The sequence below is a fragment of the Heterocephalus glaber genome, unplaced genomic scaffold, assembly GCF_053883595.1.
Source record: "Heterocephalus glaber isolate CG9 unplaced genomic scaffold, H.glaber_assembly_v1.0 deba00000937, whole genome shotgun sequence".
Taxonomy (NCBI): Eukaryota; Metazoa; Chordata; class Mammalia; order Rodentia; family Bathyergidae; genus Heterocephalus; species Heterocephalus glaber.
The window spans coordinates 5,910,262-5,923,311 of NW_028258173.1; the positions used below are offsets into that span (position 1 = coordinate 5,910,262).

At 45.6% G+C, this 13,050-nt stretch overlaps 1 protein-coding gene and 1 pseudogene across 4 annotated transcripts in view; both read right to left on the bottom strand.

The window, feature by feature from the left end:
• Ten1 (TEN1 subunit of CST complex) overlaps window positions 1–13,050 on the bottom strand; it is a 32,830-nt gene that overhangs the window by 5,681 nt on the left and 14,099 nt on the right. For all 3 annotated transcript variants that reach the window (XM_021241066.2, XM_021241065.2, XM_021241067.2), the window contains one exon: window positions 11,849–12,006. In XM_021241066.2, coding sequence (XP_021096725.1) covers window positions 11,849–12,006 — 158 coding nt within the window. The remainder of the gene's footprint in view (window positions 1–11,848; window positions 12,007–13,050) is intronic.
• LOC147828755 (pleckstrin homology domain-containing family F member 2-like) lies at window positions 1,705–11,991 on the bottom strand (annotated as a pseudogene). Its single transcript, XR_015450248.1, has 2 exons — window positions 11,849–11,991; window positions 1,705–6,390 (listed from the first exon to the last, which is right to left on the bottom strand). The product of XR_015450248.1 is annotated as a pleckstrin homology domain-containing family F member 2-like (transcript).

Consider the following 13,050-nt stretch of genomic DNA (forward strand, 5'->3'; position numbering starts at 1 on the left):
CAATAAAGTAAAATTAGTGCCTTAGCCAAACAGTTAGATACCAAAGAATTTCCACCATGTTACTGGATCAAACCTCATGACATTTGCAGAATAATCAGATTTTTAATTTAGAAGTTAAAAAAAATGTAGAACTTAAATTTTAGACTGATTTCCCATATTTGAAAGACTGTAATTATTTGCAGCATACAAATGAAATGAGTAGAGCAAAATGCATCAAGTTTTATATGATAAACACTTGCAACCTAACGGCTGCCTCAGAAGCAGAAAGTGAAAATTACTTCTCAAAAGCAATCTAGACTGATTTAGAAGTATCAAATGCTAGTCTATTTCCACAGATTGCAAAATGATTTCAGAAACACATAAAACATACAACTGTTTTACAAAAATAGAAATTGTGGGACAGAGATTTAGCTCAGTGGTTCTGCCGCCTGCCTCACAAACGCAAGGACCCGAGTTTGATCCCCGGTACCAAAAAAAAAAGTTAAATCTTGGGCCAGGGATTTAGCTCAGTAGTTCCACTGCCTGCCTCGCAAGCTAAGAACCTGAGTTCAATCCCTGGTACCAAAAAAAAAAAAAAAAAAAAAAAGAAACAAAAATAGAAATTGGGCCTTCACAAAACTTTTATAAAATATAACATTATTTGTAAATTCAAGATAGTTTCATACTGAAATAGACAACACTTCCACAGATATGAAGTCTAGTCAAATTTAAAGTGGTCTGCCTTGATCATTCTTATATATTATTTCTTCCAAATCCTCAAGACTAAGTAGATCAGTACTCTTATCATGGAATTTTTAAGATTGTTTATTTTCAAGGGTCTTATAAGATTTTTCATTCTAGAAATAAAGCAGATGAATTTGTATCTAAAACACCTTGCTAAAAGTAGAAGCTGATGCAATATGACATTTCTGGATAATTGATAATCTTCAAATCAAATTCTGAAGAATGGCAACCTCATAATTTAAAATACATATTTGACTATAATTTGGTACCTATAAAACATAAAAATATAATCACAACTATTTTATGGAAAAATATTCATATAGAATGAAGATACCTTCTAAATTTAGTGATTTATAGCTGTCAGATGAGAAGTGTTCCTAATTATACTCATTCATAAACACTCATTTTATTACTTCAAAGAGCACCAATGTGTTTTTTTAAACCAAAAAGTGAGACAGTAAGGGCTTATATTTCATGTAATAGTGCTATTACAATAAGGCACCACTTGGTATAAAGTAAAAAAAGTATTTCCAAATCATGTACAGTATTTTTGTCACTGGCACTGCAATCATTAGGATGATTAGAAAAAAGTTAATATCACTATTTTAATCATATTATTCTCCTGTTCCCATCATTCTGGGCTTTTAGTTTTTCCATATAACTGAAATAAAAATAACAATGTGGTACAGAATCTATTAAATACATTTTCCCCAACCCTCCAAGAAAGTAATCTGGAAATAAACAAGAAAAAGAAACTAAAACTTTATCTGATACATTTGCAACAGTCTATCCCTGCAGAAGAATGTGGGGAGGGGGAGAAGGAGGGCAGACCTACTTCCTAAGACTATATTGAGGCACACAGGTACCAACTTTCTCAGGCAAAGTGGTGGCTAGAGTGAAAGTGAGACAGCACTAAGAATTTCCATTTCCCCCAGAGCTGATTTCTCAGTCACACCTGATTAAATATTTCAAAATATGTCCTTAGGCACTGCTATCATCATCCTCATCATCAGATACATTGTTTAAAGAAGACTTCAATGACTGACTATAAACAGAGTCTGATCTGGCAGGCTGGCACGTGGCCATGTCCCCAGTGGAAAGCAGGTCATAGCAGAAGTCACAAATCCGCACAGGCTTAGAGGACTGGCTAGGAAGAAGAAATCTCTTTTCAGAACAGGGTCCACAAACAACATGACCACATTTTCGGCAATGGTGAAGAGGATTAACAGGTGTGAATTTTGCTTTCTGACAACGCATACAAACAGTTGCCTCAGAGTCAGGAACCCAGACAGCAGTATGTTCATTAATGGGTGTCTTCCCACTTTTGGAGAGTAAATCAGTAACACATTTATTTATATGATTCATCCATTCTGATTTTTCAGTGGCAGTGGCAGCATAAACTGCAAATAATTTAGTTGGTGTCTTAATAAGCCATCCATTCCTTAAATCTCCCTCATCTTTGACGGAATCAATAGTAACATTTTGCAGGGGAATAATATGTTGTTTGTTATATTTTTTCTCCTGGACGACAATATTGCCATTTACAAGAATATCATTAAATAAGAAAAACTGCCTTGCTTTGGGCTTTTCTGCACAACTTAGTCAAGACTCCTTCTCCAATAAGAACTCGTCCAGGTATAGTTAAGGGTTGATTAGCTGCTCCAAAACAACTTTCCACGATACCTATACGTCTAGTATTTGCTTCACTGTTGGTCAAGCGATCCATCGCTAATAGCCCAGCCGGGCACGGGCAGCGGCGGCGGAGCCGCAGCTCCTATTCCTCCTCGCTCCGGACGCCGGGACCGCGGCCCCGGCCTCGAAGGGCGTGTGCGGCTCGGCCCGTGGCCCGGCGGCGCAGCCAGCGGGATCCGAACCTGGCGGCCGGGCGGCCGGGCGCAGCCGCTCGCGGGTGACACCCCCGCCCCTCGGGTCGAGCCCCACCACGGCCGCCAGAGTTGGCCTCTCCCTTGCGCGCGCACCGGCGCCCCCGCCCACACGCCAGGCTGGAGCGCGCGAGCACGAGCAATCCCACCCGCCTCGCTCCCCGCCCCAACATGGCTTTGATAGGTTGAAAAATTCATTAAATAAGTCTGAGACAGGAGCTAACTTATTTATCTTGACTTTCTCTTTTCTAGGTTCAACATTATCAAATCTAAGGGAACTAAAAATGATAATCGATAGCGCCAGGCGCAGTGGCATACGTCTGTAATCCCAGCACTCTGGGAAGCTGAGGCAGGAGGATCGCAGTGAGTTAGAGGCCAGCTGGGCTCCATAGTGAGTTCAAGGCCAGCCTGAACTACGTAGTGAGGCTCTATCTCAAAGAGGGAAAAGAAAATTGAGCCAGACTCATAGTATCACAAGAAAGGGTCTTCCTGTTCCATCCGTTGCTCACATTGAATGGATATCTTCATGGCCTGACTAAAAAACAGTAAAAACTCTATAAAAACTTAAGTTAGTGCTTTGAAACAGGAAAAAAGTGATGTCATATTTACTACCGATGGGTACCCAGGACCGGATACAGTATCCTTCCCTGTAGAATCGTAGATACTAAGCACAAGATTCGAGATTCGTGCTCACTGGATTAAGTACTCCTCGTGGTGGGAGACTACAGACATGCTGAGTGAGCAATGTTAACAAATAGAACACAGCACTTTTAAAAGTGTGTCAGGTCCTCAGGACCAGAGAGCAGGTGGAATTATTTGGGACAACACAGGGAAAACAAGGACAAAATCAGAGCACTCAAATTCCCAGCTGGAGTTGATAAAAATCTCAAAATCAGGGCTCAGGCCCAGGATGCCCAGCGCTCTGGAAGGCACAGGCAGGAGAATTGCCAGTTTGAGGCCCGTCTGGCCAACTTAGTGACTTTTGGGGCGGGGGGGGGGGTACATTGAAAATTTATTTTCCAACAGATGGACAGCATCAGCAGGTACAACTACAGGGGTCCTCCATAGATCATACATTCACAAGGCATTCTGAGCTCAACAGTAAGAAAGCCACTGGGGGTTCTTATAACAGTATGCATTACACAGTGCAAACAGGTAGTATTATTGCGTTCTATTACAATTCCAGAAGGAAAAGACAACTTGGCAAAAACACTTTTTTGGATCCTAAAGTCAGGTGCAATAACTAAGCAACAGAACTTGGAGTAACAGTCTCGATCTACATTGCAAGCAGGGGCTTCCGCAGTGGGAAAGACTTCTCTACCAGCAGCCAGGTCTTTCTTCTCTTTTCTCATTAAACTGTTAAAGCAACGTTTCACTATCTGCTCAATATTATTACATGTATAAAGGGAGATTTTTAAAAAAGGAATCAAAGACATTTTGAACATCCAGCTGTTCCCACAGTATATCAACTCTTGGGTTTAAGATGGAGCCACGAATGCTTCAGCAGTCATAAAACAGGAAAATTGAGACTATGGCTACAAAAAAAAAAATAAATGAGGTAGATAAATTAAAGCTTTCACACCTAGGACTTGCCTTTTCCAACTTCATAGCCTTCATGCAATACTGAAGCAGGGGAAAAAATTTTTCATTATTACTTGGCTTAAGCTGCACCATTACCAAACAAAAACAAACATGTGAACTTGTGATACAAAGATTCAATGTTTCATGAGTTTCAAGAATGAAAATGCAGTTCTTCAAAACAGCCGCACAGGCAAACCCCAAGTCACCTGAGAATTCCAGCTCAGGTGTGCATGAAGTGGTCTTTCATCTCCTGCACTGTCTTGTGTATTTCATTCAGGTGCTTCTTTGTCTCTTCTTTGATCTCATTGATCATTTTAACCATGAGTTTTTGAATTTCTTATCTGGAATTTTATCTACTTCAGTACATGTGGGATTAACATTTGAGGAGTTTTAAATTTTTTGAGACATCTCCTTGCCTTGTATTGTCATTACAGTTGTGTTTCTCTGTTCATGTTGCAGGTCATTTGGGAAGGATTTCTCTTCCAGCGTTTGTTGGGAGTCATTTTTAGAAAGCAGCTTTCCCTTTGTGATGTGCTCTACTTGTGCGTATATTTCCATGTGAGACTTTCTTCAGGTCTGTACTATATGCTAGGTTCTAAAAAGCCACAGGAATTTATAGGAAGTTTTGGAGAAGACAAAGCATAAATCATTTGCACTGAACCTACATTGACTGTGGACTGAGAAGCAGAACAACACAAAGCGGGAACTCTTGGCACAGGAGGGTAATGAACAAGACAAGTGCTTCTTGTTTCTTGGTTGGTTGGTTTTGCAAGCAGAATGCAAGCTCAACCTTGATGGCAAATCTCCAATATATAGAAAAGGCATGTGGAGCAGATCTCTTTCCTCCTTCTCTGTTAGTTTAGCCCCAAAATAGCAGTTAAATAAAATTCTTCTCTCTTCCCTTCTATCTTCAGCCTGGAGAAAGTGGGTCCCTGCAGGCAGCCCTGCCCAGGCCTGGAAGGAACCTTGGTCTGCAGGTAGCTCTGACTCTGCGCCCCAGCTCCTGTTTTTGTTTTTTTGAAACAGAGTTTCACTATGTAGCCCAGGCTGGCCTTGAACTCACACTGGTCCTCCTGCCTCAGCATCCACAGGTGTGCACCACTATTCCCGGCTACAGCTTAATGACTTAGCAAGGCCCTGTCTCAAAACAAAAAAGCAAAAAAAAGGCCTGGGGATGTAGCTCAGTGAGTTCAATCCCCAGCATCACAAAGCATCACAAAACCAAAAGCAGCAACAAAAAAATCCACCAAAACCCTCAAAATTGGAGCTAGGGGTGTAGCTCAGTGGCAGAGCACTTGTTTGCCTAGCACGTGAGGTCCTGGTTCCACTGTCACCACGGAAAAACAGAACCTCAAAATAAGACCTTATGTAAATGTTTTTAAACTTCCTGTGTGAAGATTTTCTTAGGAATCTGCCTAAACTTTACAGAAATTTCCTTAAAGTATGCCCAGCACTCTTTCCTCACTGTAACCTAGGGAAACCCACACCTCTAGATTTATACTGTAGAATATGTAGCTTCTTCCTGTGAATGAGAAAGTTATCAAGTAGGGAAGTGAGCTTTGGAGCTATGAGGGGCAGAAGGGACAAACCAAGCAAGGCTGTTAGCCCATCTCCAAAAGCCCTATGCAAACGGGATGGGAAAAACCAGTGTTTGAAGAAGTGTTGTAGGGTGCGGGGAGTGTATGACTCAGATGGAGAAAGGTCACAAAAGGGAATTTCTTCCTGCAAAGATAAGGAACCCAGAACAAAGAAGAACAGGTTGGGTTATAAAACACAGTCAGAATGCAGGGACAGAGGGAGGAGACTTGAAATTGTGACATGGGGAACAAGTGTCTTCAAGTGTATTTTTGAAGGGCCCTGGCTGAGTAGGTAGGATATAGATGACTCCCCCTCCCCCCAATACAGGAGATTAAACCCAGGGCCCAGGCACTGAGCTACATCTCCAGCCCTTTTTTATTCTGAGACAGGGTCTCTCTGAGTCACTAAATTGGCCAGGTTGAGCTCTAACTTGTGATCCTCCTGCCTCAGTCTCCCAGAGTACTGAGATTATAGGCATGCGCCACCACACCCAGCCTAGAGGACTTTTTCTTTTTTTAAAGATCTTAATTGGCTTTATTTTCGATTACAGAATTGGTCACCAGGCGTGGCCAGCCTGGGCTACATAGTGAGTTCAAAGCCAGCCTGAACTACATATAGTAAGACCCTGTCTCAAAAAAACAAACAAAACAAAAAAAGAACTGGTCAGTACTTCAGTCCACAAAATGTAATAAGCCTTCCATAGAATGGATGACTCTTTTTTTTTTCTCTCTCTCCAGTACTAAGGATTGAATCCAGGGCCTTCGCACTAAGCCACATCCTCAGCCCCTTTAATTAATTAATTAATTAATTAATTAATTTTTTTGTACCAGAAATTGAACTCAGGCCCTTGCATTTGCCAGGCAGGCCCTACGATGCTTAGCTACATCCCTAGCACCCCCCCCCCCGCTTTAAAAATTTATTTAATTTTTTTCTTTCTTTCTCAGTACTGAGGATCGAACTCAGGACCATGTGCTTGCACCACTGAGCTAAATCCTCTGCCCCAGCCCCTTTTATTTTTTGTACTGAGACAGGGTCTTGCTAAATTGCCCAGACTGGCCTTGAACTTGCAGTTCTTCTGTCTCAGCCTCCTAGAGTGCTGGGATCACAGATGTGTGTTACCATCCCTGGATAGATGGCTTCTTATTGGCATTACTAAAGTAGGCCCCGTGCCACAGACCAATGGTGCCCCCAGGGAAGAGGGATCCCTCTTGCTCCCAGCCTAGAGGGAAGGAGCGGGTGACTATAGCTTTGTGTAATTTTAGAAGCAGGGACTACTCTTTGTGGCCTCAATATTTGTTTATTTATGTATTTATTTTGTACCGGGGATCAAACTCAGGACCCTGCACTTGCAAGGCAGGCATCCGCACCACTGAGCTAAATCCCTGGCCCTGGCCTCAATTTTAACTAGGAGTCAAGGTCATCTGCTAAGGACAGGGGGTGAGGGGGTGGTTATGTGGCAGGTGAGCGCCTGAGTAGCTGTCATGGAGCCTGGGAAGGGGCTGACAGGGACCTGTGGAAGGCTTTCTAGGGAGTATAGAGTGCTCACTTTGGCAGCACGTATTCTAGGCAATGCAGAGGGGCCCAGGGAGCTAAGAGACCCTAAAATCAAGGTGCTTTGAGTCCATGGAGCTTTGTGATCTTTTGCATTCAACAGGTGTGGGACCCAAGAGGGCTAGGCTGGGTTTCACTGGGCAGAAGTGGAGGAAGGCAAGGGCTGAGGCCCAGGATGGGGAGAGAGAAAGTGGGAACAAACCCAAGGATCCTAAGTCCACCGGGCTGGACAGGGCCAAAGAACAATGCAGGGAGAGCCAGTGAGAGGACAGGGAGGAGCCAAGAACAAGGTGTTGGCATCGGAGGTCGAGTTAGGTCAGGCCAAGGTGCAGTGGATGCAAAGGTGAAGTGAAGCAAAAGTGATGGTAGCATAACTGGTTGGCAGCAGGGACAAGGAGAGGGGGGTGGGACGCGACAAAGCTGACAGGAAGCAGGATTCCTGCCCAATCTGGCTCCGCAAGGTGTGCAGCATGAGTCAAGACAAGCCCGTGTGGGAGGACTGATTGGCCCTAGGGAAAAGCCAGGTCTATTTCAGAATGGCTAGGGAAGAGAAGAGCGAATGTTCCTATCCAAAGCAGCCATGAGCCCTTGAGCTGTTGGATATACCAATTACTCTGCTCCAACCATCACGTACCGTGTTTGTGTTGGAATCTCACACTGCAGCCCGTGAAAATGTACAACTACCATGTGTAAATCTGGGGGAGATTGGGGAGTGAACCAGGGCCTTCATACTGAGCTACATCCCCAGTCCTTTTTTATTTATTAGTTTGAGACAGGGTCAGAGTAAATTAACTTGCTCAGCCTGGGTTCAAGCTTTCAATCCTCCTGCCTCAGCCTCCCAGAGTGCTGGAATCATAGACATGTGCCACCACATCCGGCAAAATTAAAAAAAAAACAAACTTGAAAAAGGAGGAGGGAGAGGAAGAAACCTTCAGACTAGGGAAATGTGTGCCCTGACTCCTCATTGTTGGACAGGAAGCCCCCGGAGCCCTGGGCGAAGCTAACAGAGGAGGTCAGATACCAGGTGTTTATTACACAGCTGGCACAGCGTCTCTGTTTTACTCCTTTAGCTAACTTCAGATGCAAAAATGTCAGAAAGGTGACTTTTACCCTCTTCCCAGGGGAGAGGTCGGGGTACACGCCCGGCAGCCCACACACTTCCCACTCTCCTGGTTCTCTAATTCTTCCTGCTGGTTGAGAAGGAGATGTGCTTGTATTGCTACTTAGATAATTGTGGGGGGAAAAACTCTGAAGAGGAAAGGAAATGCAAAACAAGTTGTAATGCAAAGGATGAGAAACAGTGAACAGGCCAGCACCTAGTAAGAAAGCTGCTTCAATAGGTTCAGGTTTGGGGGTTTTTGCAAGAATATTTCAGACAGGACACTTTTTGTGTCTTCCTAGGTTGCACACATGTGTTTGATGGCTATGCTTTTTGTAAAGTGTAGTTGATCAGGCCTGCTCCCTGACAGCATTTACAAACATTCCCATTGACCTTTTTTTTTTGGTACCAGGAATCGAACTCAGGATCTCGCGCTTGCAAAGCAGGCAGCAGAACCACTGAGCTTAATCCCCGCCCCCCATTGACCTTTTACCTAATGATTCTGTCAGCCAGTCATGACTGTCGCCTGGATTTGTCTGTTTGTTTTTGGTATTGGGTACTAAACCCAGGGCCTTTGCACTGAGCTACATCCCCACTAAGGCTCTTACTAAGTTGCTAAATTGCTCAGGGTAGGCTCAAACTTGCCATCCTCCTGCCACACTCTCCCACAGAGATGGCAGTATAGTGCCACATCACAAAGCCCCCTTTTTTAAAAAGAAAAAAAACAGGAAGACTGCCAGGTGTACTGGTGCATGCCAGTAATCCCACATCTGGGAGGATAAAGCAGGAGGATCACACGTTTGAGGCCAGCCTGAGCAATTTAGCAAGACTTGAAAATAAAAAATAAGCTGGGCATGGTGCAAACCTGTAATCCTAGCACTTGGAAGACTGAGGCAGGTGGATTGGCAAAAATTTGGGGCCAGCCTGAGCTACATAGTGAGTTCAAGGCTAGCCTGAACTGCACAGTGAAACCCTGTCTCAATCAATCAATACAAAACCAAATAAAAACAAAAAAGGCTGGGAATATAGCTCAGTGTGAGGTCCTGAGTTTAATCCCCAATATTATAAATAAATACATTAATTAATTAACTAATAAGGTTGATATTATACTTAAAAGTTTTTTCCAAGGTCCAGTGCACGCAAGCACGTGCACGCGTGAGTGTGCACACACACACACCCCCGCCCCTCACATTGCTGAGTGCATGGTCCAGCACATGGGGGCCAAGGGAGCCAGGCTCCCAGAGGGGCCACAGCATGTGGGGGCACCGTGTGCCGACAGGTGGGCATCCCCAACAGCTGCCCCTTGGTGCTGTATAGCTTCACACAACTTGACCCAGACTTGCCACACCTAGAGAGGTCCACACAGGAGATGGGTGAGGTGCTGATGAACAGAGTCATCTGCTCCATCTCCCTGAGCAAGGTGCAGCTGCAGCATGAAGCCAGCAAGGACCAGCGCTGGCTCAGGGATCTTGGCAGATTGCTCAGGCCTGCCTTGAGCTCGTGATCTTCCTGCCTCAACCTCCCAAGTAGCTGGGACTACAGTGTGAGAATGAGTTGGCCCTGAACCTCTGGAGACCTGCAAGGTATGGACTGTGAAGGCAGGCACACTAGAGAAGCTGGTGGAGCACCTGGTGCCCGCCTTCCACAGCAGTGAGCTTTTCCTTCTTGCGCACCTACAGAGCCTTCACCAGCACCCAGCAGATGCTGGGCTGTAGCAGACATCCCTGCCCAATACTAGCGGGCTATGAGTAGCACCTGCTTCTTTCTTTCCCTAATTCGGCTATATTGTTTTATATCAGGAGTCAGACCAAACCTCTGCATGACTCAAATGGGAATGTCAGATGACAGACTGGGTAAGCATAGCCCCTCATACAATGGCTGTCACAGAAACCTAGGCCCTGGTCTATGAAGTTGCAGGGGTCTGCTGAATTATGTGCAGCTGAGGTCAGCGTGACCCCAATTAAAATCCTTTCCCTTGAATTATGGCTTGTCACTGACCTGACGGGTTGCTTGCTAAATGCACCCAGTCCCAGTACCTGTTTGTTCTATCCAAGCAAGATAAGCAGTGCTTACTCCCTAACAGCCCTGCCTGGATCCATCATGCCAGGTGTTTGGCAGTATTTCACTAGATGCTTTCAAAGCATACCTGGCTCCCTACTCCTTCCCATGGTTGTATTCAATAAATACTGGATGCATTTGGGGGGTCTTTGTCTTTGTTGCCTAGAGCAGCACTAATCAGGTCCCACTAATCAGGTGCCAAGCATGGTGGCAAACATGTAATCCCAGCACTTGGGAGGCTGAGACAGGAGGATTGCTGTGAATTTGAGGTCAGCCTGGGTCACGTAGTGTGTTCAAGGCCAACTTGAAATACACAGGCAACAAAAAGAAAATTCTGGAGGCAATATGCCCAGTTAGAGGCTCAAAGTTGCCTCTGGGTAGGGCCTGGGAACCCAGTGGCCTCCCAAGGGCAAAGTCTTGAGTTCGATCCAAAATACTAAAAAAAAAACCTGCCTCTGGGTAGAATTATAGGCAGCTTTTTTTTTTTGCTTCCTTACACTCTTTAAATTCTCTGCAATGAGCACGTTTCCCGGATGATAGGGTTGGGGAACCTTACAGAATGAGAGAGACCACAGTCTGGGAGGCACACAAACATGGGGTCACACCATGTAGGCCCCACCTGAGCAGAGAAAAGCTACAGGTCCTACTCTTCGGCCCAGCCACTAAGGACAGCCAGAGAGAGGCAAAGAATTTAATTTCTGAACGTTCTGTGTGTGTGTGTGCGTGTGTGCATGCGAAGCTGTGGCAGAACCTAGGCTCCCTCAGCCCCACTGCCAACCTCGCCTTCAACTCCTTTCCACCCTGGTGCCCACAGGCAGGGCTCAAGGCCAGGAACCCCGGAGCCCGGCCAGTCACTCCACCGCCGAGCGACACCCAGGCGGGCACAGCCTCCAACTCCCGATGCAGGAGAGATTTTCCCAGACCACTTTTATTCCTTCCAGTGCATTCGCTTTCCCTTCCCCTGACTTCCTGACCTCTTATTCCAGCCCCACCTGCTCTGGGCCTTGGTTTACTCATTCGTGAAACATCACCAAGGCTCAGATCGAGGGCGGCTGGGCAGAGTCAAGTCGGACACCTCCACCAGGCCTAGGCAACGCGTCCGCCCTCCAGAACGAGCAGCTTCTTTCCTTTCTCTCACATCCCCGCGGTGACCCTCTCTCACTGTCCTTCTCTTTGATGTGGCACCAAAGCGGGGGGCCGCTTTGGGAGTCACATCAAATCCGCTCCCTACGGGCCCCTGCCGGAGGGGAGGCCTGGTCTGGCAGGAATGCGAACCCCGTGAGGCCCCCCAAAGTCAGAAGCCAGGCAGCTCCTAGTCCCGGAAGACTGGCGCCAACCCAACCACAGGGAAGTGGGGAGTGTGGGCCGCACTCACCGGCCTGGTGCTCGAGGTCGCCGAGGACCACATACAGGGAGCCCGCCTGGGCCTGGAATGGCTCCACCAGCTCGGTGCCCACAAGAACCTGGTGCTGATCAGATCCGTGCTGAGCCGTGAGGGTCGCCCGGGACCGCGTCATGTCGTAGAGGCACAACCTGTGGCGGAGGAAGTGTGATCATTTACAGCCACCACAAAGCTCAAAAGGTTTTGGAGGCCAATAAATCCATGGAAATCCATGATAAGCCTCTATCTGATCAGAAAAATAAAAGTAGAAGCAACAAATCAGAACACATGTTTTCAGTCTACATTGTGGGCTGTGAGATATTTGCCTATTAACTTTCTTCCCCTTGCTTTTAATTTTCTTACTGGTATCTTTTGTTTGTTCGTTTGTTTTGCTTTTTGTTTTTTGAGACAGAGTCCTGTTGTATAGTTCAGGCTAGTCTTGAACTCCCAACAATCCTCCGGCCTCAGCCTCCTGCTATGGTGGCATGCACCACCATACCCAGCCAAAAGTATTTAATTTTGTTGATGTCCAAGTCCTCTTACCTTCTTCCCTTCCTCCCTTCTTTCCTTTTTTTTCTTTCCCTGTACTGGGGTTTGAACCTAGGAACTTCACACTGAGCTACATTCTTAGACCTTTTTTATTTTTTTACTTTGAGACAGAGTCTTGCTATTTTGCTAAACTTCCCAGACTGGGCTTGAAGTTGTGATCCTGCCTCAGCCTCCAAGAGTGCTGTGGGATTAATAGCATGCACCACCATCCCTGGCTTTTTTCTCTCTTTGATAGTGTTTGCTTTCTGCATCTCGGCTAAAAGACCTTTGAGGATTACAAGAATATCATGAAGATTTGCTCCTGTTTATATCTGAACATTCCATATTTTAGCTTACATGTCTGTTGTGAGGTAGGATCAGGGTGTTTTTCCACCTAAGACAATATCCAGTAGTCCCAACACCACCTGTTGAAACAACTATTCCTTTTGTTTTCTCAGTACTAGGTATCAAACTCAGGACCTTGTGCTTGCCAGGCAGGTGCAGCACCACTGAGCTACATCCCCAGCCTGAAACAACTGTTCTTTCCCCATTGATTGCTGATTAAATTATGGTACAGTCATGAGTCACTTAATGACAGGGGTATGTTCTGAGAAACAAGTCCCTAGCCAACCTCATCACTGTGCAAACATCACTCAATACACCTAGAG